Source organism: Balaenoptera acutorostrata, chromosome 3 (assembly GCF_949987535.1).
Source record: "Balaenoptera acutorostrata chromosome 3, mBalAcu1.1, whole genome shotgun sequence".
Lineage (NCBI taxonomy): Eukaryota > Metazoa > Chordata > Mammalia > Artiodactyla > Balaenopteridae > Balaenoptera > Balaenoptera acutorostrata.
Genome location: NC_080066.1, coordinates 34,902,796 through 34,925,282, shown reverse-complemented (window position 1 = coordinate 34,925,282; position 22,487 = coordinate 34,902,796). Strand labels below are relative to the sequence as shown.

Here is a 22,487-nt window from a genome sequence, read left to right as displayed (position 1 = left end):
CCGGTTACATGAACACGCACAAGATACTTACCCTTTCTAAGCTTCTTTCTTGATAGTTAAAAACAAAAAACAAAAACCTATGCCTTGCATTCTCCCTAAGTATTTTGTGAGCACCAGTCATGGTAATAGATGCAAAGTGCTTTGCAAACCACAGAGCCCTTTCTGGGCACAAGGGTCACCAATGTGATTATTTGGGCAGCACCAAGTGCTCTTAGATCACCTGGCCAAGCCTCTTGCCTTTGTCTGTCTTGACTCCAGCCAATCTCTGCTGCCACAGCCACCTTAACATACATATGCATGATTGGCTTCCTGGCTTCTCCCCAGCTCCGAGCATCGGCTACAGACGTGCAGTCCAGCTCCTGAGAACTGGAGGGCAGAGCACCTCGCAGATCCAGTTCAGAAACCTCCGCTGGAGCAGACTCCTGCCTGCTGGCTTCCCAGCACCCTGCCCACCAGCACTAATCACTGGCAGCCAGTCTGCTGCCATGAAACCATCAAAGGCATCCCAGCGTTATAGGAGCATCCGGAGAAATGCCAGCCAGCACTACTTCTACCAGGAGTCTCTGCTGCTCAGGTGAGCCAGTCCCATCCATCCACTGGGGCAGGTTTGTGAGGAGGGAAAGCCTGGGTCACCCTTGCTTGCATCTGACCAGAGGACCAAGTCCCCATCCTGCTCGGTTCTCCTTCAGAATGAACTCCGAAACTCCTTTTTCCAGGTCACCGTACAACAAGGGTGGCAACCTCAGCGATGTACACAGACGTTGATGGCTCTACCTGCTTCTGATCAGAATTCAAAAGCCTGTACCCCAACCTGGCTTTAGTGCTGGCCAAACCCACAGACGTGCTTTATCTGTTTTCTCTCTGTTTACTCAATCAGCAGTGTCAAGATAGAGCAGACAATACATCTGTCGTAATAAATGAGGTTTCTGTTGGAAAAGGCTACAGGCTGGTTAGAAGTAGGGAGTATTATTCAAATTTGTTAACTATTTACAAAGGTATATTAAAAATCTCCATTAATTTGGAGAAACTGGAGAAAATTCTCCTTTGAGTAAGTAAAAACAAGCTGAATTAGAGACAAGCAAAGGAATTATTTTCCCTTACTCTTAAGTGCATCATTGATGAAATAGCCACAGCAAAATACCCTTAACTCCTCCGGAAAAGTTGCATTAGGATTAGTGTATTCATTTTCACTGGGAATAAGTGTTGCTATGTGTTGAAAAGTTGTTCTCCTAGACAGTAACTATTTCCCTGAAACATTTGTGCATGTAAATTTGCTTAGCTAATTTCTTGTTCATAGAAACTGCTGCCTGTTTGCCTCTGTTATCTCTGATTTCAAATGAATCCAACCGGGGGGTGGGGGGGGTGGGGGGGGGGGTGGGGGGGGTGGGGGTGGATCTCTGGATGAGAGAGTTTGGTTTTTATTTATTTTACATCCAGAGTTAGGGGAAAGGAGGCGTCCTTTGTTTGGAATTGGCTGATTATTTCAATGAGCCTGAAAAAGAAATGGTTTTGCCACCAAAGATGCTGCTATTCAGCAATCCTACATAAGCACTCTCTTGGTTCCTTTTATGATGTCTTCTGATAGTATCTTTTATCCTTTGAAGCCTTTCTCTTTCACTGACCCATCAAAGTAACAGAACCCAGAGAATGTGTTCCAGTGGCTGCTAACAACTGCGGAATTCTCTCTTTGCCTGGATCCCTCCCCTCTCCTTCTACACACGCTAACTTCATACAGATGACCCCAAGGCAGCAAGATGCTAAACTTACCCAGGGCAAGTACTGGGATGGAAGCAATTCTACTAATCAGATTTCCTCCTTAATGCCCTGATCATTTCAGCAACTTGGATGACAGCTTTACTGCTGATGAAACAGGGGACAGCCATGATCCAGAACAAATCTTCCAGAATATACAGTTCCAGAAAGATCTCATGGCAAACATTCGCTGCCGACCCTGGACCATGGGACAGAAGCTGAGGGCACTGAGGTAAGGGTTATGGGTTATTGCAAGTATGCTTCCCACTGAACCACCCGCCCTGCCCTGCCCTGGGAAACGAGTATAAAAATCCACATTGGAGTGGTGGGTCGGATGCTCTTGGTCTGACTTAGAGAAGTCACAGACACGTCTGAGGGATCCACCTGGTCCAGACAGGGCCTCAGTGTGTGTGTCTGTGTACGTGTGTCTGAGTTGGGTGTGTGTCTTGGTAGAGAGTTTTTGGGTTTCTACCTCCTTTTCAAATACTAGATTTTAGCACTATGCCTAGAGATGAACAAAATAACTAAACTCACTAGGTATGCAATCTAGAATGAAAATAAATATTAGTTTTACCTGCTTGGCTATTACCTCCCTCTTGGCGGGGGGGATCTCTGTGGGAAACTAGATTACTGGGACACTTAGAGTCATATTGGAGAGTCTGTTTAGATAATAATGAAGAGCTGAAAGTTGGAAGACATTGCCTTGCCATGTGATATTAGGTTCTTTTCATAATTTCTCTAAAGACCAGTTCCTTTCTCTGTAAAGTTGAGGTGAAGGTGAAGGATAGCACCTACCTCCTGCAGCACTGTTAAGCTGTTAAGCAATCAGGGTGCTGCTAAAGACAAAAATTCCTGGTTGCCCTCGGACTTAATCAGAAACTACGGCAGAGGGCTCCAGCATTTTTAGCATGCATTCAGGATGATTCTTTTGCAAACTAGGGTTTGAAATCCCTTGATAGCAGTTCAAGGATTAAATGAGGTAAACCATATGATATTAAGCCTTGTATCTGGGCTATGGTAGTCACTCCCTATGAGTGGGTAGTAATTGATGATGTGGATCCCTGGGATCACAGCAAGGGGAGTGAGTAGAATGGCTCTTAATGACCAGTGCTACTGAGCTACTCTGACCCGTGAAGTGGACCTTCCTAGAGAAACAGACATTACACGTAATCATCGGGCACCTACTGTGTGAACAGGATTAGAACCACTGTCGTATCTTACGTTTTAGTGCCCCTTTCCGGATACCAAGCACATTGCCCTGTCTCTCCAATCCACCATTAGGTTTGCATTTCTTTCCCATCAAATCATGCCTTCATTAGATTTCCACTCCAGGCATTGTTCCTCCAGTCTGGCCAAAGATCCAGCCTGCCCCCCAGGTGGCCGCGGCAGATAGCTAAGCTCATCCATAGTTTCCACTCCCAGAAGTTTCCAGTTAATTCTCCATGTCCGATATCAGTTCTCGTCACTTCCATTTCTTTGAGTAAGGATGACATTTTTCAAATGAGAAGACTGATACTCAGAGATATTAAGTGGCTTCCCCCAGGACACACAGCTTCTGAGTGCTGGAATTGAGCTTTAAAGCTGGGCTTCCTGACCTCACCTCCAGTATTCTATTCTACTGAAACAGAGGAACTCTACCAATTTATCCTAAAAGAAAAAAAAAAAAAGCCATGTAACTATATAGCACAAGGAACTATCTTTAATATCCTGTGATAAACCATACTGGAAAAGAATATAAAAAAGAATGTACATATATGTATAACTGAAGCACTTTGCTGTACAGCAGAAATTAACACAACATGGTAAATCAACTCTACAGCGATAAAAAAGTCATGTATTCTATCAGAATTTTAAAAATCATACAGAAATGCTGATGATTAATGACTCTCTGAACTGTAAGAGAGTGAGTCTTTTTAACCTGCGGGCAGAGCAAAGCAAATGATAACTTTTCTGTTAGAGCCAAAAGAACAAACCAGGCCTTCCTCCACAAGCATAAGCCAGGGACCTCGGCCAGGGCTCCAAGACACCAGCACCAGCGAGGCACAGGCCAGTGGTCCAGCTCTCAGGGAACAGCTCGCCCTCTGAGACCTGCATTTGTCATCCCCACGTCACACTTCTCCCCGTCACCTTGAGAAGCTACTGGAGCACTGCTTCACTAATTGGGCCTGCGAGACTCATCAGGTCTGTGGAAGGCGCAGAGCACGGGACCCTGACTGCTTGGGGCTCAAGGGAGCATTGCTGACACAGATAAAGCAGCGAGCTCTGTCTATGGGGGGACAGAGCATATATTTGTTTCCGCTGCAGGGAGGCAAGTGGTCAGTGCCGTGGAGTCAGCATTGGTCTATGATGGGGCCTGGGTTAGGTACTGTCCCCACTGCTGTTACTGACCAGGGTTCTTGGCCTCCTTAATCAATAGAAATTAATCAGAGGTCAGACAAGGAATTCAGGCAAGGCTTCATTGGAGCCCCGACTGCAGCAGGGAGAAGTGAGAACAAACAACAAGTTTCCTGGCTCACTCACTTGCTGAGGGGGAGCAAGCTTGCTCCTTATATGGGGTGAGGGTAGGGGAGTGTGCAAGGATTGGGCTGGAGGGGTGGCTTAGGTGTTCTGCCCACCCCTTAGGTGGTGTTGTGTGCAGGGGGCATGCGCAGTACCCTGCTTTTGCTCCTGACCATTCAGAAGTGGCAGTTGGGCTTTTTGGGTTTTTGTATCTTGCTGTCCATAATTTGCCCCAACTGCACTTGCATGCAGTTGTTTTTAGTCCCTTATAGTTTCTTTGTATTTTGTTGCTCAAGGAGATGTTTGTCCAGGTGCAAGCACTGCAGCAAAGGGTCCCAGGTCCCAGGTCCCAGCCTGTCTCACTGCTGCCTCAGCCCCCTACTCAGCTCCCCATCCCAACACTTACACACCCACCCACTCCTATTGTTGTTTCAGGTCTCTATCATCCCTATTAGCTAGTGGGCTTTTCCAGGGCAACAACTCTATTTTATGCACCCCTGTATTCCACTATACTTGACCCAAACAAGTGTGCAGAAGATGTTTGCAGGGAAAAAAATTATAATGAATGAAATTAAATGAATTATTATTTCACCTATATAGGTCCCTATCTTTTAGATGCTATATAAGGTGTAACATCAACCCTCACCCTTGCCTGCATTTCTGGTTCTGACCAGAATGAAGCCAGCACATTGGCGGGGCTATGAAGGTGGAGTATTTGCAGTGAGGGCAGGGAGGGTCAAAGCTCAGCACTCTGGTTAGGCATGTTCTGAAGCGATCATGCTGTTTGTGGAAAAGGAAGTCAGCTAGTTCCTTGTGTCAATCAACGAAAGACTGGGAACCTATGGGTGTTACTTGGGATATACATGCATGAACTCCCTCCCCAGTACACTGGTCCAACTAACAAACTGAATGATTCAGCAGTTCTTCAACACTGAGCATAATTAAGTGGTCAACCATGGATTAATGAAGATCTCATCAGTGTAGTCACAGATGAGGTCACCTTGAAGGTGACATTCTTCGCTAAGAGTTTTTGACTTCAGTCTGTTCCATGGAATTAACATTTTTTTCCTAATCCTGTGGTTCTATAAGTGTGAATTTAACCATCTATCCTGATGAATTCAGTCTATTTTCAAGGATTAGCCATTTAGGTGACCCATCAGGTCAACTCGCCAAAGTGGTCAGCTAGTGTGCCAGTAGTTAGTCTGGGCTAAATCAGGTTGTTCATGGCTACTCAGACACAACTTTCTTGCTCACATTAACCAGACACTACCCTTTTCTCAAAGCAGATTCTCTGAGCTAGGTCTGACTTTCACTTCCAAAGAATTAATTGCAGGAGGAAGGCTGCTGAGATTTAAGTGGAGGAGCTGAGATGCTGGTACCTGATACCAGGATTTCCAAAGCCCATAATACCCAGCCAACAGCCAGAATCAGGGCAGGGCGTTAAGAAATTCAGTTGCAACTGATTTTAGTATTCACTCATCATTTCCTATGAATTCATGCATTTAAATGTTATAGAAGATATTTTAAGGGAGTTTTCTGGTTACCACTGTTTGACTGTCTATTCCTGCTGCACTTCCACATGTTTTGCCAAGATTATCAAGGTGATAAAATTGCGCTCACCACCAAGTTTTTCTTCTCTCAGGCGAGCGAAGGACATTGTGCTGAAGTTTGAGGGGAGGCTGACCAGGACCCGAGGCTATCAAGCGGCAGGTGCAGAGGTAAAGAGCCCACACGTGGACATGCCCACCCTTCCTGTGGTCTCCGGGCCCGGGAAGTTGTACTTGTCCTTGCAGTTGCTGTACTACATAGGTTGGGAACATCCATCATTAATAGCTGTAGAACAGTATGGTGAGCTTGAAGGTCTGCATGTCCCCAAACTTGGATTTTAGTTCCCGATGCTGTCACTTACCAAATTGTGTGACCCTGGGTAAGCCCAACTCATCAGAAAAAGGTTATATCTGCCCTTGGGAGAATCATCTAGCCTCTCTCCTGAGTTAAGCCCACCCATGTGTGTAGGTTTCATTCACTGTACAGTAAGTCCCCTACATACGAACCTTCAAGTTGAGAACTTTCAAAGAGGCGAATGGGCGTTCACATGTCCAACCACATAAGTTAGTTTACGTATCTGGCATATACCGTCATATGCGTGCTTCCTCTACAGGTGGTTGTGCTTTTGTGTACTTTACTATAAGGTGCTGTATAGAGCAAAGTAGTACAGTATCTTTATTTCTTGCCTGTTCACTCGATGCCAGCCCCTGTATGCCAGCTGTTGTACTGTACTACTGTACTTTTCAAGGTACTGTACTGTAAGATTAAACATTTTCTTTATTTTTTGTGTTTGTTTTTTATGTATTATTTGTGTGAAAAGTATTACAAACCTATTAGGATACAGTACTATATAGCCGATTGTGTTAGTTGGGTATCTAGGCTAACTTTGTTGGACTTACGAAAAAATTGGACTTAACGAACGTGCTCTCGGGACGGAACTCGTTCGTATGTAGGGGACTTACTGTATTTCTTATAATGAGAAAGTTACAGGCATATTCCAATGCTCATTTTATAATACAATGCTAAGATTTTTGTTTGTTATTTTTCCCATTCAGTTACTTGCAGTTAAACTTTAGTATACATTGAAATTATCTGTTTATAGACATTCCAATAATTTTCATAAATGTTTCCAAAACAAAGAAAAAAATCATTTCTCCTACTATAATCCCCTACTTCCCAAGATAGAATCTTTTTTAAAATTTCACATTTCAGCCATTGTATATATCATTTTCACATCGGAGTAATTATAGTATACAAATATTTTTGTCTTGCTTTTTTTTTCACTTAACACCATAACAAGGATTTTTCTCCATGTTGCTATGTAGTTTTTATACCTATTGTTTTCTATGACTGTGTAATACTCCATCAGAAAAATGTCTATTAATTTAATTAGTTACGTGCCCGCTGGTGATCCTTAAATAGCTTCTATTTTTTCGTTAGTATTAACAGCCCTGCAAAGACTGTCTTTGCACAGATGGCTTTTCCTATCTTTTAAAATTCTTTTTCTAGGATAAATGTCAAAACTATGAACTCTGTAGAAAAGAGTATGATCCATGTTTTTTGGCTCTTGATAAATACTAATCAATTATTTTCCAAAAGCTTTGCCATCCACAATGAAAGAATTTGCTGTCTTCATAGTATCTCCACTAATGCTGAATATTGTAGTTTTTTCAAGTTTACAGACAAAAACTGACAGACACACTCTTTTTAGATTCTCTGAAACAAAAAATATTCTTAGTAAAGTTTAAATTAAAGCTGGTCATAAATTTTGCATAACAATAGTTACAAAATATCAAAAATCCCCAAGGTTCTGCCTTGGCTTTCTTTCTTCTTACTTTTCACAGAATCTGCCTGAAGACGCTAATCCACTCCTATGATCAAAATTATCCATAACTCTTTATGCCTGTCACACTATGATGGAGCTTATGGAATAAATATATAAAACCAAATTATCTTTTTATAAGCATATGTGCTACCAAGCTCTCTCATTTTCTCTAAATAAACTGTATGAAATGCTATGGAAAAATATCTGAAATAATGTAAGGTCCCTCACTTGGGTTCAGACAACCTGTAATATGTATAACAATGAAAAGGTCCTGGGGCATTTAGTGACAGTGGGCTCAAAGTGGATTAAAGGTGTAAGTTAATAATGGGCTGAATTCTTAGAGTCAGAGTTTTTAAAATGAGAAAGGTGATCCGAATGTTCAGTCTTACCTACAGATTGTCCCAAAGTTTTCAGCCTGCACTTAACAGACGCAGCTGCCCCAGTCCTTTCCATTTTACCAATGGCCCTGCAGAAAGCAGTTCAACCCAGTTCAGCTTAATCCATGTGCCAAGCTTTGTGCTGGGCACTCAGGGTAAAGAGATGGCTGAGACACAGTGTCTTCTGCCCTCTGGAGACACAACAAAATGTCAAAGCAAATCATCCTCCCACCTTGTCTTCCTAACACTTGGTTTTCCCCTCCTCATTCTGAACATCATTCCTCTACCTTTTTATATTTAGAATTTTTTTACACTGGAAATTTTAATACGGACCCCTGAGGATCAGCAACCACTCCAAAGTAGAGAAAACAGAAGCTATCTAGCTATTGCCTGCAGCCCAGTGAGTTTTGTCTCTATTTACAGTCTCTGGTTTCTCTTAGAAAAATGATAACTTCGTTTTCCAAATAGTAAATTTTGTATAATATAACTACCGTACACTTTCTCCCATGATTCCCATGACTGAGATCCTGATCTCCACTCCCCAGGGCTGCCACTCTATCCTCTCTTGGGAAGCACTGTTCCAGAACACAAGTCATCCTCTGGAGCCCCTCCCACTGTTTCCCACCTGCATCCTCTGTGCACATGGGTTTCTTCTTGATTCCAGCAGGAAAACACCTTGTTACAGACAATCTGCCTTTAGCACCAGTTTATTTCTATGTTTCATTAGAAAGCAAGGTCTGAGCATGTGAGACCACCAGGAACCAAGGAGTCACATAGGCAGAAATGCTACCCTGGGCACATGGAACACCAAACACCAAGAGTCAGGACACCTAGGTCCTTCTGCCATTGTTTCCCTGCTCTGGGTAATGACTTGGAACCTGATGAGGTTTTCATGTTTGATTCTTAAGATGTCTTCTAGTTCTAATAGTCTATGTCCTTGGTTTCTCACATGATACCAGCAAGGGACGTCATCCTTCCTGAGAGCCTTCATGGCGTGATTTGGCAAGAACGCTTCCTCTGTGCAGAAGCTAAAGGTACCTGCCCAGGATGGTATATAGACTGACTGGCCTTATAACAGATCTTCCTGTTTCCACTCATATCCCGTCATCTTCCATTCTCTTCCACATAGGAGCCAGGGAAATTTTTGAAACAGTAAACTACTCATGCCATCCTTTAATTAAAATAATGAATGATAGGGACTTCCCTGGTGGTGCAGTGGTTAAGAATCCACCTGCCAATGCAGGGGACACGGGTTCGATCCCTGCTCCGGGAAGATCCCACATGCCACGGAGCAACTAAGCCCGTGTGCCACAACTACTGAGCCTGCGCTATAGAGCCCGTAAGACACAACTACTGAAGCCTGCGTGCCTAGAGCCCATGCTCCGCAACAAGAGAAGCCACCGCAATGAGAAGCCCGCGCACCGCGACAAAGAGTAGCCCCTGCTTGAGGCAACTAGAGAAAGCCTGCACACAGCAACAAAGACCCAATGCAGCCAAAAATAAATAAATAAAATAAATAAACTTATTTTTAAAAATAATAATAATAATGAATGGTAGATAGATAGATAGATAGATAGATAGATAGATAGATGATAGATAGATAGAGTTTCATTACACTTAGAATCAAATCCAAACTCCTTCCTCTGACCCACCTGATCTGGCCATGACCTAACTATTGGGCCTCATCTCACTCCTCTCTCCTTTATTCTCTTCTATAAAATGCCCAGCTCATGCTAATCCCCAGGCTCCTACTGGCCATTCTCCCCTCCTAGACAGCTCCTCTTCCAATTTATTATTTTTTTGAAATATTGACTCATTTTCATTCAAGTCTCAGCTCAAGTATGACCTCCCCAGATAGACCTTCCTTGAGCCTTTGTTCCAAAGAGCCATCCCCCCAGTCCTAGTGGACTGTGTCCCATGTGGCATTGAACTCTTAGTGGCTGCCTCCCCTCAACATGAATGCGAACTCCACACCAGCTGACGTCTCACACGTCTTGTTCACGATTTGCATCCACGGTACTGGAAACACAGCGTAGGTGCTCAGTACACACTCTGGATGAACACACTTTTCATCAACGGTCGCACGTGTTGTTAGAACACATCTGCTCCAGGTGCTCTTAGAAGCCCTTACCAAAACTCAATAACCCAGGCCATAACCATTAGGACCTATTCTCTTCCAAGTTTGGTTTTTGGTTTTGCCTTATTTTGTGTTCACTTTGCTCTTATTTTTTTTTCTTTTTTTTAATTAGTTTCTATTGGAGTATAGTTGCTTTACAATGTTGTGTTAGCTTCTGCTGTAAGCAAATTGAATCAGTTATACACATATCCCCTCTTTTTTAGATTTCCTTCCCATTTAGGTCACCACAGAGCACTGAGTAGAGTTCCCTGTGTTATACAGTAGGTTCTCATTAGTTATCTATTTTATACATGGTATCAATAGTGTATATGTGTCAATCCCAATCTCCTAGTTCGTCCCACCCTCCCCTTCCCTCTTGGTATCCATACACGTTTGTTCTCTACGTCTGTGTCTCTATTTCTGCTTTGCAAAAAAGTTCATCTATACCACTTTCCTAGATTCCACATATATGCGTTAATATACGGTATTTGTTTTTCTGACTTACTTCACTCTGCATGACACTCTCTAGGTCCATCCACGTCTCTGCAAATGACCCAATTTTGTTCCTTTTTATGGCTGAGCACTTTGCCACTCATTCATTCCAAAGTTTCAAGGCTTTTGCCATAGAGATTCAGTGCAAATCGTCAGAGAAGTGTGGTGTTTTTCCCCATGCCTTACCGAATCTTGGTCATCAATAAATCGTGTTTTTCACTGACATTTGCCTCTAGGAAGCTCCTTTCTAGTGTAGATTCTCCTCATCAGAATGAGTGTTGGGGTGGGCGTCATTCAGTCCAGTGCCCTTTAAACTGAGTTTGGGGTCCCTGGCTTCTCAAATGAGCACCAGAGGCTGGGGAAGGAGGCTTTGCATCTCTTACCTACGAGAGTTACTCTGCTTTAGTGGGTTCTGTGTATTGAAGTTCCCACTGAAATTCAATTGAAATTTAAATTCAAAGAGCACCCTGAAACCCACTGATTGAATCCTATTTCTTTTTGTACAGATGAAGAAATTGAATCTCAGAGAAAGAAAATAACTTTGCCAGGGCACACAGTAAGATAGAGGTCGAGCTAGAACTCAGGTCTCTGGCCTTCCACCCGGTGCTTCTTCCTCTTAACGACTTTACAGTGGACCAGAAACTCAAATGCTTTCAACACCAAACCCTCCCCAAAGGATATTGGGCATTCTGCCTCTGTATGCTGTAGGAGATGAAAAATCAGAAAGCCATGGTCTTCCTCTCAATGCTGGAGGAGAAAAAGCCAGGTGAACAATATAAAGGCAATGTAAGCTAGGATGTGGTAAGCATTATCAGAGACCAGAATGATAGCTGGGGAAGTTTACAGATGGAAGAATGTATTTCTGGCTACAGAGAATCTGTGTGAGGTCTCCGTGGGAGTAGCTGTATTTGAGTTGGGTCTTAAATCATGAGCAGAAAGTGAACAATTCCAACTTCTGATAACATCCAAATAATAGATTTTCATTTACAAGCAGCCGTTTTGGCCTTAGCAGACATATTCAGGATAACATAATCATGCATGTCTGCATCAGGACCACATGCTGTCTTATAGTTCAGAAGGTTGTAATTACATTTGTAACCCTTCTTTCTGCAATGATATCATTTGCTTCCAACACAAACCCACATTGTTTGTGTGTTAAAGTGAACAACCTACTAATGTTGTGGGAGAGAAAGCCCAGTGTCAGGGCACATTTTCACATTTTGCTTTATTCTCCTTTGAGAAAAAAAAAAAAAAGATTTTTGAACTTTTGGCGATTGTGTCTTAAACATCCAAGACAAATTTCCAGACCTTATTTTGGCAGCTTTGGCCAGGAGAGAGGCTGGGAGATGAGCTCCAGCTGCAGGATAGGAGGCACACAATGGGGCTTATTTTCAGGGTATGTTCCAGACTCTTAGTCCTTTAATAGGAACGGGAACTGTAATCACCGGGGAGTTTGTGAGCCACGTGGGTCCCTGAGCCCCACTCGCGAAGGGGACCAAGGGGGTGTATTTGGACATCATTCCTCAAGTAGTTTTACCTGTTCTTAGTCCTCACAGCAGGAATGGTGTGGATAAGGCAGGCTGAAACCCTAGAGAATATGCACCTCAGTACAGACACCGCAGCTCAGAGCCCTAAACAGGAGCCTTCACCTGGGCAGGAGCACAGAGAAGACAAGCGGCTGCTTTGGTCCTAGGGCTCCCTAAAGGCCTGTGAAATCCTAATGAAAGGTATCAACTGGTGTGTCCGTGGGCCTCGCCTCCGTTTAGGACCCTGGTTCCACCAAGGCATTGCCGTCTTCATGAATGTCAAGTCCTCTAACCCTCCTCCCTCCTGTCTAGCTGTGGCGGAAGTTTGCTCGTCTGGCCTGTAACTTTGTGGTCATCTTCATCCCCTGGGAAATGAGGATAAAGAAAATCGAGAGTAAGTGTTGGCACTTAGAGGAGTGGGGCGGGGATGCGGGGCCAGTAGCCAGACAACGGTGAGGCCTGAGACGGGTCTGGTACGTCCCAGACCTTACACTGAGCAGCCGGAGGCCCTTGCATATGTAGTGCTGACCTAGGCTGGACATGGGTCCGTGGAGATGGAAGACACAGTGCCTGTGTCCGCCACCTCCCGGGATAAAAACCGTCCCACGTTCCCCTGTGGCTCTGCAGTTCTCTGTCAGTTCATGCCTTAGACACAACACAAACTCAAAAGGATAGAGGGGAAAACTGTGTAGATGAATAAAAGGATAACATGGGCAATTGCAAAACAAAAATGCAGAAATTTGCATTTTGAGAGAAGTGATTGTAATCATTTAGAAAAATATCCTAAAAAATAAATCAATCACAGTCACATTTAAAAACACACACACAGTACAAACACACAAATGCAACAACACACAAGACCAGGAATAAATATAACCAGAAGTCTGAAATAAAGAAACTGTAAAATTGGACCATGGGATTTTTTTAAAGTCTTGTGAAGAGACATAGAATGATTTAATATTTGGAAGGTGTTGATTTTCTCAATATCAGTTTATGTTTTAATGCAATTCCAATAAAATTCTCAATGCAGTGTTTTTTGTATTCAACACAATGAACTCATATGAAAAAAAAAAACTAATTGAAAACTTTTTCAAAAGGAAAAACTCAAATGAACTTGTATAACCAAAATGTTAAAATACATTATAAAAGCTACAAGAATTGAAACAGTGTAGCATAGCACCATAAATGATGCTGGAACAATTCAACTGTTTTAAAGAATAACATTAGATCTTTCATTTTAATGTTCCATTAAATATTTAAATAGAAAATAGGAAGGCATGAGAGAATTAAAAGAAATATAAGTAATGTGATCTCAGAATGGAAGCCTGTCAAATTATAAAAGTAAAGAAGGAATCATCAAGGAAAGTACTGTTGTATTTAACTATACATAAAAGAAATTTTACATACAGAAAAAATAAACAGATCTAAAAGATGACAAATTGAGGGGGAAAAAGATTTCAACATTTAAGTGGAATTAAATACCAGCTGGTGGAAATGTCAATTGGGATGATATTTCTAGGGGAAAGTTATAATTTGGACCAAACGTCTTCAAAATGTTTATACTCTTTGATAGAACTCTTCCACTCCTTAACAACCAGAGAAAACAACAGCCACAACAAAATCAATGCACTGGGCTGTGTGGACACACTTGGTGCCCAGCCCAGATCACTTTACTTGGCTGGTCCACCTTTTCTCAGTTGCTCTGAGTGTTGGCTGCTATGACTCATAGCTGTCTCCTTCTCTAGACGATGAGCCTTGGCCCACATTGTTCCAGATGTTGGGCACTCATCACCTGCTCCCCCAGCCCCACTGGGTAGCCTAGAGGCAATGACTAAGGAGTATTCAAGTCCAGCTTTTTGTTCAAAGTGGAACCAACTCTATGATGCAACTTGCCCTCTAGAGCTCCCCATGGGATAAGGCTAAGCTGGGCTCCAGCTGAGATGACATCTTTGCTTAGCTCTTTCCCCTGACCTCCCTTGACCCCCTCACCCCCTTTATCCTGAGAGCACTTTCTCAATATATCATGTTAGCTGAACCCTTTTCTCAGGCTCTGCTTCCAGGAAATCTGACCTTAGGCAGAAATTGATTCTTGCAGAATTATTTACCCTAGTGAAAAGTTAGAAACTTCCTAAGTGTCAAGTAGTGGGGAATAAGTTAAATCAATTATGTAAAATTGGTTTGCTGGAACAATAAAATTCATTTTATAGGGAGATATTTTGTATGAGAAAATGCTCATAATATATTGATAGCTCAAGATGCATATTATAGAGATATGCCAATTTTATACAAAATAAATACACATATAGAATGAAAATGGAGGGTTCCCCTAAAAATTTACTAGAAAGTAATTCTGGTAGTGATTTTAATTTAGTAACCTTGCAATAGGTAATTTTTTGGTTTTCTTTGTGATGTTTTGTGTTTTCCTACCTATTATGAACATAAGATAGATTTGAAATAAAATTTCAAGATGTTACTCTTCCAAAGTATGATACAAGTCCACTCGCTCCAGAAAGTCATCACAAGTATCACCCATATCCCAATCCAACTTCTTCTATGCCCCCTTGTTTTCTCAATAGAAATTTGTTTTTAACTACACTTTTTATTTTAGAATAAGTTTAGGTGTATGGAAAAGTGACAAAGAGAATTCTCATAACCCCTTCGCCCATCTAACACTATGTTAGATGTTAATGTTAACATCTAACATACTGTTATTTCTTTTGAAATTAAGACAAAAGAATCCTTAGAATATCCTTGGAATTTTCAGAACTATGCAAAATGGAAAAGAAATATATTAAATTCTCAAAAGATGCTGATACTTCTGAACATAGGTGAAATGTAAATTTGATAACAGCATTTTCGACCAATATGACATTAGGGAAAGTAATCCATTAGGGATTTGTGTATATGACTGGTAGACATTAATGAACATCTTAATCCTTCTAAATGATCAACGTGGGACAACACCCTGATAGGTACAATTATGGCATTCTTAGTCTATGTCCTGCTGCTATAAGAAAAATTAGTGTTGCTTTACAGAGAACTTCTTACACTGGGAGGATTTTCTATAAACCGTTCTCATTATCTTATCTTTCTTTAGGTCATTTTGGATCTGGTGTTGCCTCTTATTTTATATTCTTGAGATGGTTATTTGGAATTAATATTGTGCTCACGATTATGACAGGTGCTTTTATTGTCATTCCAGAGGTAAGAACTATTTCAGGTGAGTTTAAAAGTGCCATTTGTTAAAAAGTAGAGACGTTTAGAGCCATAGCATTAGACAACCGCACTCATTATCCTCATGGGAAGGATAATCTGTGTGTTAAAATAGGGCCTGGCAAACTTTTTCAGCAAAGGGCCAAAGAGTAAATATTTTAGGCTTTGTGGGCTGTATGGTTTGTCACAACTTCTCAAATCTACTGTGTAGTACAAAAGCAGCCATAGACATTAGGTAACTAATAAGTGTGGCTGTATTCTAATAAAATTTTATTTATAGATACAGAAATTTGAATTTCCTATCGTTCTTATGTGTCACAAAATACTACTCTTCTTTGGATTTTTTCCCCCAACCATTTAAAAATGCACAAACCAACCTTAGCTCTCGGGCCACACAAAAAGTGGCGACAGGCTAGATTTGGCTTATGGGACAGTTTGCAGACATTGTGTTAAAATAAAAACCACTTCTCAACTAAAATTTATCCTTGTAAAGTAAATGGGGCCATGTCCCATGCCATTATAGAAACCCAGTGGCTTCAGTCATCCACCCATAGAAGCCATGTCCAGCCTAGAGAGAGTACACCCAGACAGGCCCCGATCAGGCAAAAAGAAAATCTGGTCACTCATGATTAATTTCTCATCAATGAGTATCAAGCAGAATCCACCCCCTAGGGATCTCATATGTGCACCATCTTCAGAGGTGCATGGAGATCAGTGACCCCTTTTCTTCTGGTCCCTTCCCACCCAGAGGACCGTGTGACATCCTTTCCTCTCTCACCAGCTCATTGCAGGCCAACCCTTTGGAAGCACAGCCAGCAAGACCATCCCCAAGGAGCACATTGCATCTGCCCAAGATCTGGACACCGTCTGGTCCCTGGGGGTGAGGTTCAGGCTTGGCCACACTTTTGTCTCGAGGGGGGTGGTGAATGTTCTGGGACCTGGGAGTCAGAAATGACACTGAGTGCTCTCTTTGCAGGGTTACCTCCAATACTCAGTCCTCTTCTATGGCTACTATGGCAGTGAGAGAAGGATCGGGAGGGCTGGCTACCGGCTGCCCTTGGCTTATTTCCTGGTGGGGATGGCAGTGTTTGCTTACAGCTTCATCATTCTCTTAAAAAAGTATGTCTGTTCAGTTTCTCAAAATACATGCCAAAATGATACATATGATCTCATTTCATCTTGTCACTCAGCCTGTAAAGTCAAGGCATAAATCTACCCATTTTACAGATGAGGAGACCACAGATAAAAGAGATATATGCTTTTAACCAACACTGATTGAACACTTAAAGCTTTGTGCCAGGTTCTGTGTTGGGTCTGGAGAGACAAGAATCAAATAGACTTACCAGTTAATGTCATTTTAGACAATGTAGGTGTTACCGACCAGGGTTCTTGGCCTTCCCCAACCTATAGAAATTGACTAGAGGCCAGACAAGAAATTCAGGCAAGGCTTTATTGGGGCCCCTGCTGCAGCAGGGGGAGTGAGAACAAACAACAGGTTCCCTTGCTTGCTCGCTCCCCGACGGGGGGGGGGGAAGGCAAGCTTGTTCCTTATATGGGGTGAGGGTTAGAGGTGTGTCCACGGGTCAGGCCGGAGGGGTGGCTTAGGTGTTTTGCCCACCCCTTAGGTGGTGTTGTGTGCAGGGGGCATGCGCAGCCCCCTGCTTTTGCTCCGGACACCCTGTTTTTGCTCCTGGCTCTTCAAAAGTGGCAGTTGGGTTTTGTTGGTTTCTTTGTATCTTTTGGGTCCAGAATTTGCCCCAACTGCACATGCACGCAGTTATTTTTAGTCCCATACAGTTTCTTTGTATTTTGTTGCTCATGGGGAGGTGTGTCCATGTGCAAGCATTGCAGCACTGCAGCAAAGGGTCCCAGGTCCCAGCCTGTCTCATAGGAACTGCACTAGAAGAGAGGTGAACGAGATGGGTTAGGTGACCAGAGGTTGCAGAAAGCAAAGCATCTTCCTTTGACTATATGTTTGCCTGTGACCTAGTTACAAATTACGCAAAGGCCAGTCTCGTCTGTGTTGTGATGCAGTTCAAACATGTAGTTCGTTATTGAAAGGAGGGCGCAGTGCAAAGAAAGCAGACTGGCTGGGGCCTCATCTGTAAAATGGGCAGTTGGCTCAGAATATCACCAGGTTCCCTTACGGCTGTTACATTCTGTGCTCCTGTGTAGGAGCTAGATAAATGCAGAGTGACAGAGAGGCTCTGAGCCCAAGGAGAAGCTGGCCCCCACCCTCTTGGCTCACCTGCTACTTCCCTCTGATGCGTGTGTACCAGTACGTCTTCATCACACTGCCCCTTGTGGCATCTTTGCAAAGTGCAGGTAGAAGGGATTGGGATTAAAAAAAGATAAAACAATCATAATCACCATTATCATCATCATGAAACAAAAACCTAGGGAGCTGCACAGTGACTTGAGGACCTTCAGTTCACATGAAGCTTTCCAGCTTAGCCTCTGGATGGCCTCAAGACCCCATGACCCTACCTAGAACACGGGCTCTTGGCTAGATGTTACAATTTAAGAGACAAACTGATGTCAACTCGGGAGCAGGAAGTATGGATGGACAGAGTGGTAAAAGCTTCTAACAGGAGAGATGGTCTAAAAGACAGGGAACTTGCACCCAAGGAGGGATCGTGACCCCTGCCTTCCCATACATCTGAGGGAAAGTCGTGTTAGGGAGGGATCCGAAGTGCTCCTGCTTGGTGAGGTGGGGTAGTTACTTCAATGGGCAGGGGCTCCGAGGAGATGGATTCAGCTCCGAGTAAAGAATTTGGTTTCACAATCACAGTTGCACAGAGATGCAGTGGATGCACACACCTTCAGGGACCTCCTGACCACCAGTGATGGGAGAGCTTGTGCACCGGTCTCACCCAAGAATTTGCTGTTTTCACACTGTTCAAAGGGGTTGGCTGAGGACGCAAGCCACGAGAGGGGCTGAACCCAGCCGGCGCTCTGCTTGCCCACGTCCAGGTGGGGCTCTTGCTCTGCGTGGACTCGCGGCAGCCCCCTAGTGGCTGAGCCTGCTCCTGACACTGTTCTTATGTGACCCTTTCTGGTCCTTTTCTTTTAAAATTTTTATTGGGGTATAATTGATTTACAATGTTGTGTTAGTTTCAGGTGTACAGCAAAGTGAATCAGTTATACATATACATATATTCACTCTTTTTTAGATTCTTTTCCCATATAGGTCATTATAGAGTACTGAGTAGAGTTCCCTGTGCTATACAGTAGGTCCTTATTAGTTATCTATTTTATACATAGTAGTGTGTATATGTCAATCCCAATCCCCCAATTTATCCCTCCCCCCCTTACCCCCCCATAACCATAAATCTATTTTCTACATCTGTAACTCTATTTCAGTTTTGTAGATAAGTTCATTTGTAGCCTTTTTTTAGATTCCACATACAAGTGATATCATGATATTTGTCTTTCTCTGTCTGACTGTCTTCACTTAGTATGATACACTCTAGGTCCATCCATGTTGCTGCAAATGGCATTATTTCGTTCCTTTTTATGGCTGAGTAATATTCCATTGTATATGTGTGCCACATCTTCTTTATCCATTCATCTGTTGATGGACATTTAGGTTGCTTCCATGTCCTGGCTATTGTAGTGCCGCAAGGAACATTGAGGTGCATGTAACTTTTCAAATTATGGTTTTCTCTGGTCCTTTTTTGCAGGATGGCTAAGAATTCCCGCATGAGCCTCGCCAGCGCGTCCAATGAAAACTACACGTTCTGCTGGCGGGTGTTCTGCGCCTGGGATTACCTCATTGGAAACCCCGAGGCGGCAGAGAGCAAAACCGCTGCCATCGTGAACAGCATCAGGGTGAGTAAGCGAGCCTGTTCAGCCTGCCAGGAGTCAGGGCTCTGCAGATCACAGCCTTCACAGCGCGAGCCGCTGGCCCTCTGCTGGGAGAGTCAGCGTGGTCTCCTTCCCACGGCGCTCACAGACCAGGGCGGCCACAGTCTCCACCGAGACGTGACGTAATGCGCCTCCAACGCGCACCAAACAATCTGATGGTGTACTGGAGAAAAATATGGGAACTTCTCTTTTTTTTTTAAATTTCATCCTTCTAAAATTTCAGTGTGTGTATCTTTGTTCATTTGCATAATGGATTACTACCGTGTTGCGTGTACATAACTTGTAAATGAATAAACACATATATGTGAGGGATATAAGCTTTTAGTGTTACCTTAGAAGATAATGCAGTCAAAGGCATTCGGAGACCTGGATCTACTGAACAACAAGGACAGTTAAAGGGTGCCCCCTTTTGAGAAAAAAATTATTTAGATCATTTCAGGGACCTAAATAATTTACTCCTCCCCCTCTTCTTCCCATTCCCCAATTTCCTTTTTTGTCTATTTATTATCATATAAAGCACTGATATCAATAGAATCTTATTGGATGACGTCTAGACATTGAAGTTATGATTAAAAATACTGGATAAGTCATTTCTTTCGTAAACTATTTCTACATATTTATGATTAACGATGATGCTAAGCTTTTGATACCACATGTGTCTTTCTTTAAAGGAGGCTATACTGGAAGAACAGGAGAAGAAGAAGAACAAAAACCTGTATGTATGAACACTCCCCGTCCTGAATTCATTGATAAGCTGTTTTAATTTAGTAGAAAAATCGCCAGACTATATCTCATTTTCACACCTTTTCAGGCAGTTCTTCTCCTTAAAATCTGTCCTTCTGGCAATGTGGAATGTGGGAACCCCATAATTTTTCAATAGCAGTATTTCGGAGTTGTTCCTCCTTCCATGGATCTGGCAGTAGGGTGAGAGGTCTGAGGCTGACCAGCTTCCTATTCTTTTACTTAGATAATAAAAGATATTTTTAGCACCAATTTCTAGTTTGTGAAACTAAGCAGAGACTAATTTTATTTAGCAACAGATCTCTGAAGTCCTAGGACACAAATAGTATCCAATACTTGTTGACAAAACTTCTAAGGTGACTTCTTGGGTTTGGAGTTCTTCTCAAGGTTGTGAGGGCTTCCTTGGTGAAGGTGAGGCCCTTCGGCCACAGAATGGACGACACAGAAAGGCAATGACCCTGTCCTCCTGGGCCAGACACGCCTGCTCATCCAATATCCTCACTGGTTCCTTTTTTTAATTAATTCTTATTGGAGTATAGTTGCTTTACAATGTTGCATTAGTTTCTGCTGTAGAGCAAAGTGAATCAGTTATATGTATACATATATCCCCTCTTTTTTAGATTTCCTTCCCATTTAGATCACCACAGAGCATTAAGTAGAGTTCCATGTGCTATATAGCAGGTTCTCATTAGCTATCTATTTTATATACAGCAGTATATATAAGTCAATCCCAATCTCCCAATTCATCCTACCCTCCCTGCCCCCTTGGTAACCATGTTTGTTCTCTACATCTGTGACTCTATTTCTGCTTTGCAAATAAGTTCATCTCTACCATTTTTCTGGATTCTACATATAAGCGATATTATACGGTATTTGTTTTTCTCTTTCTGACTTACTTCACTCTGTATGAGTCTCTAGGTCCATCCTCACTGGTTCTTTAAGCCCCACGATTAGTACCTACAGTGCAGAAAGCCTGTCCTGGGGAGTGCTGGAGACCTAGGGAGTGGAGGAAACACCCAGCCCCTGCGAGGAAGCAGGGTGTTGTGGTGGGAAGGACTCTCTGTAGGGTGTCAGAAGATGGATTCTAGCCCTCTCTTTGTCATTAACTTCTATGACCCCGAAACTCCCTTGACTTTTCCGGCCCTCCACTTCCTCTCTTATGAAGTGAAAGGATGGGACTCCATCCTTGCTTCTCAGAGGAAAGAGAGAACCCACCCACATCAGAATCACCCGCGGGCACTGCAGACGCAGACCCCTTTGGCGCCCACCCTGATTGACTGAATTCACGTCTCTGGGAGTGAGAGACAAGGCTCTACATTCTTAGCAGGTCTCGCAAAGCAAAACTCACAGGTGGTTTTTATGTTCCCTCAAATTTGGAAGCTCCTGCCGTGCTAAACGCATTCCAGTTAAAAAACGTCTCATTCAATGATTCATTATTTCAAGCAAACAAATCAACAAGAAACCGAATTCTCATCTTTCTTCCACACACAAATCCTGAGTCCTCCTGATTCTGTCAAAGCTTGAGGAAAATAGATGTGTAAGAGGTATTCTGGGATATCCAGGATATTATAACAGGAGGTGGAAGGAAGAGGATGGAGACAGGGGAAAACTAGCGTGTGACAGCCTACTTCCCCCGCAAGCCCATCACGGGCATTTTCTGGTGTAATTGCCACAAGGACCAACAGTGCTGGAGGTGGGGAGGGGGCACCAGAAATGCAGGACCTGCCTCAGGGACGACGTGGGTAGCATGACCCTACAAATGATGACAGCGTGATCTGGGGACAGGAGGAAGTGAAGAAGCACTAAGGTGGTGTTAATGGACCTCACTCTCAAGTCTTCCATCTCTGGTGCTCTATGACGCCTTATCTAAAGCTCTCCTCTGCCAGAAGACAAGGTGACACTTACCGTTGCATTTGGGAGTGAGTTTCCTCATTGCGCAGAGGAAAGGCTAAGATGCATGCAGAAGGAGATGTTGTGACCTGCCCAAGGTCACCCAGAGGGTGGGGAGGGGGTGGTACACCCCTTGCGTGCCGCTCCAAATCCTCCTGGCCACACCTCTTTCTCCAGCCCTTGACGCCAGGCAGGCTGTGCAGGCTGCCACCGGCTGCACACATGCCCCTCAGAGCCTCCACTGGTACCCATTGCTCGCTGCCCAGGGCTCCTCTGAGGCTGCAGTGTGGGGCACCCACAAGGTCCCATCCACATGCGTGCATGCAACCAAAAGACTGGGTGCAACGCTGGGAGTCAGTGCTCTGGAGTGGCCCTTGACCGCCAGGGAACAGGAGCTGATGGTAAACGCTTCTCATTTTCACCCCGGCCGGGCATTTCTGAGATGCCATTTCACGGGCCCCTCAGAAGACCCTGCAGTTGCCTCCAGCTGTGGCCGGCTCCACTCACACCTCGTACCGCCTGCCCGTCTCTCTGGTCTCACTCCCTAGAACATCACACACACTTCCTGGCATCACTTCCCAGAAAAACTCCTCGCAAACACACCTTTGCCTGCGGTTCTGCTTTCAGGGAAAACGGACTGA

The 22,487-nt window shown here is 43.5% G+C and overlaps 1 protein-coding gene across 1 annotated transcript in view; it reads left to right on the top strand.

Annotated features, from left to right (window-relative positions):
• Window positions 1-485: 485 nt before the first annotated feature.
• Window positions 486-22,487, top strand: part of TMC3 (transmembrane channel like 3) — a 45,586-nt gene continuing 23,584 nt past the window's right edge. Inside the window, exons 1-9 of the mRNA XM_007194250.2 lie at window positions 486-574; window positions 1,838-1,984; window positions 5,894-5,969; window positions 12,448-12,529; window positions 15,233-15,339; window positions 16,130-16,228; window positions 16,325-16,467; window positions 19,032-19,179; window positions 19,887-19,930. Of these exons, the coding sequence (XP_007194312.2) occupies window positions 486-574; window positions 1,838-1,984; window positions 5,894-5,969; window positions 12,448-12,529; window positions 15,233-15,339; window positions 16,130-16,228; window positions 16,325-16,467; window positions 19,032-19,179; window positions 19,887-19,930 (935 nt within the window). The remainder of the gene's footprint in view (window positions 575-1,837; window positions 1,985-5,893; window positions 5,970-12,447; window positions 12,530-15,232; window positions 15,340-16,129; window positions 16,229-16,324; window positions 16,468-19,031; window positions 19,180-19,886; window positions 19,931-22,487) is intronic.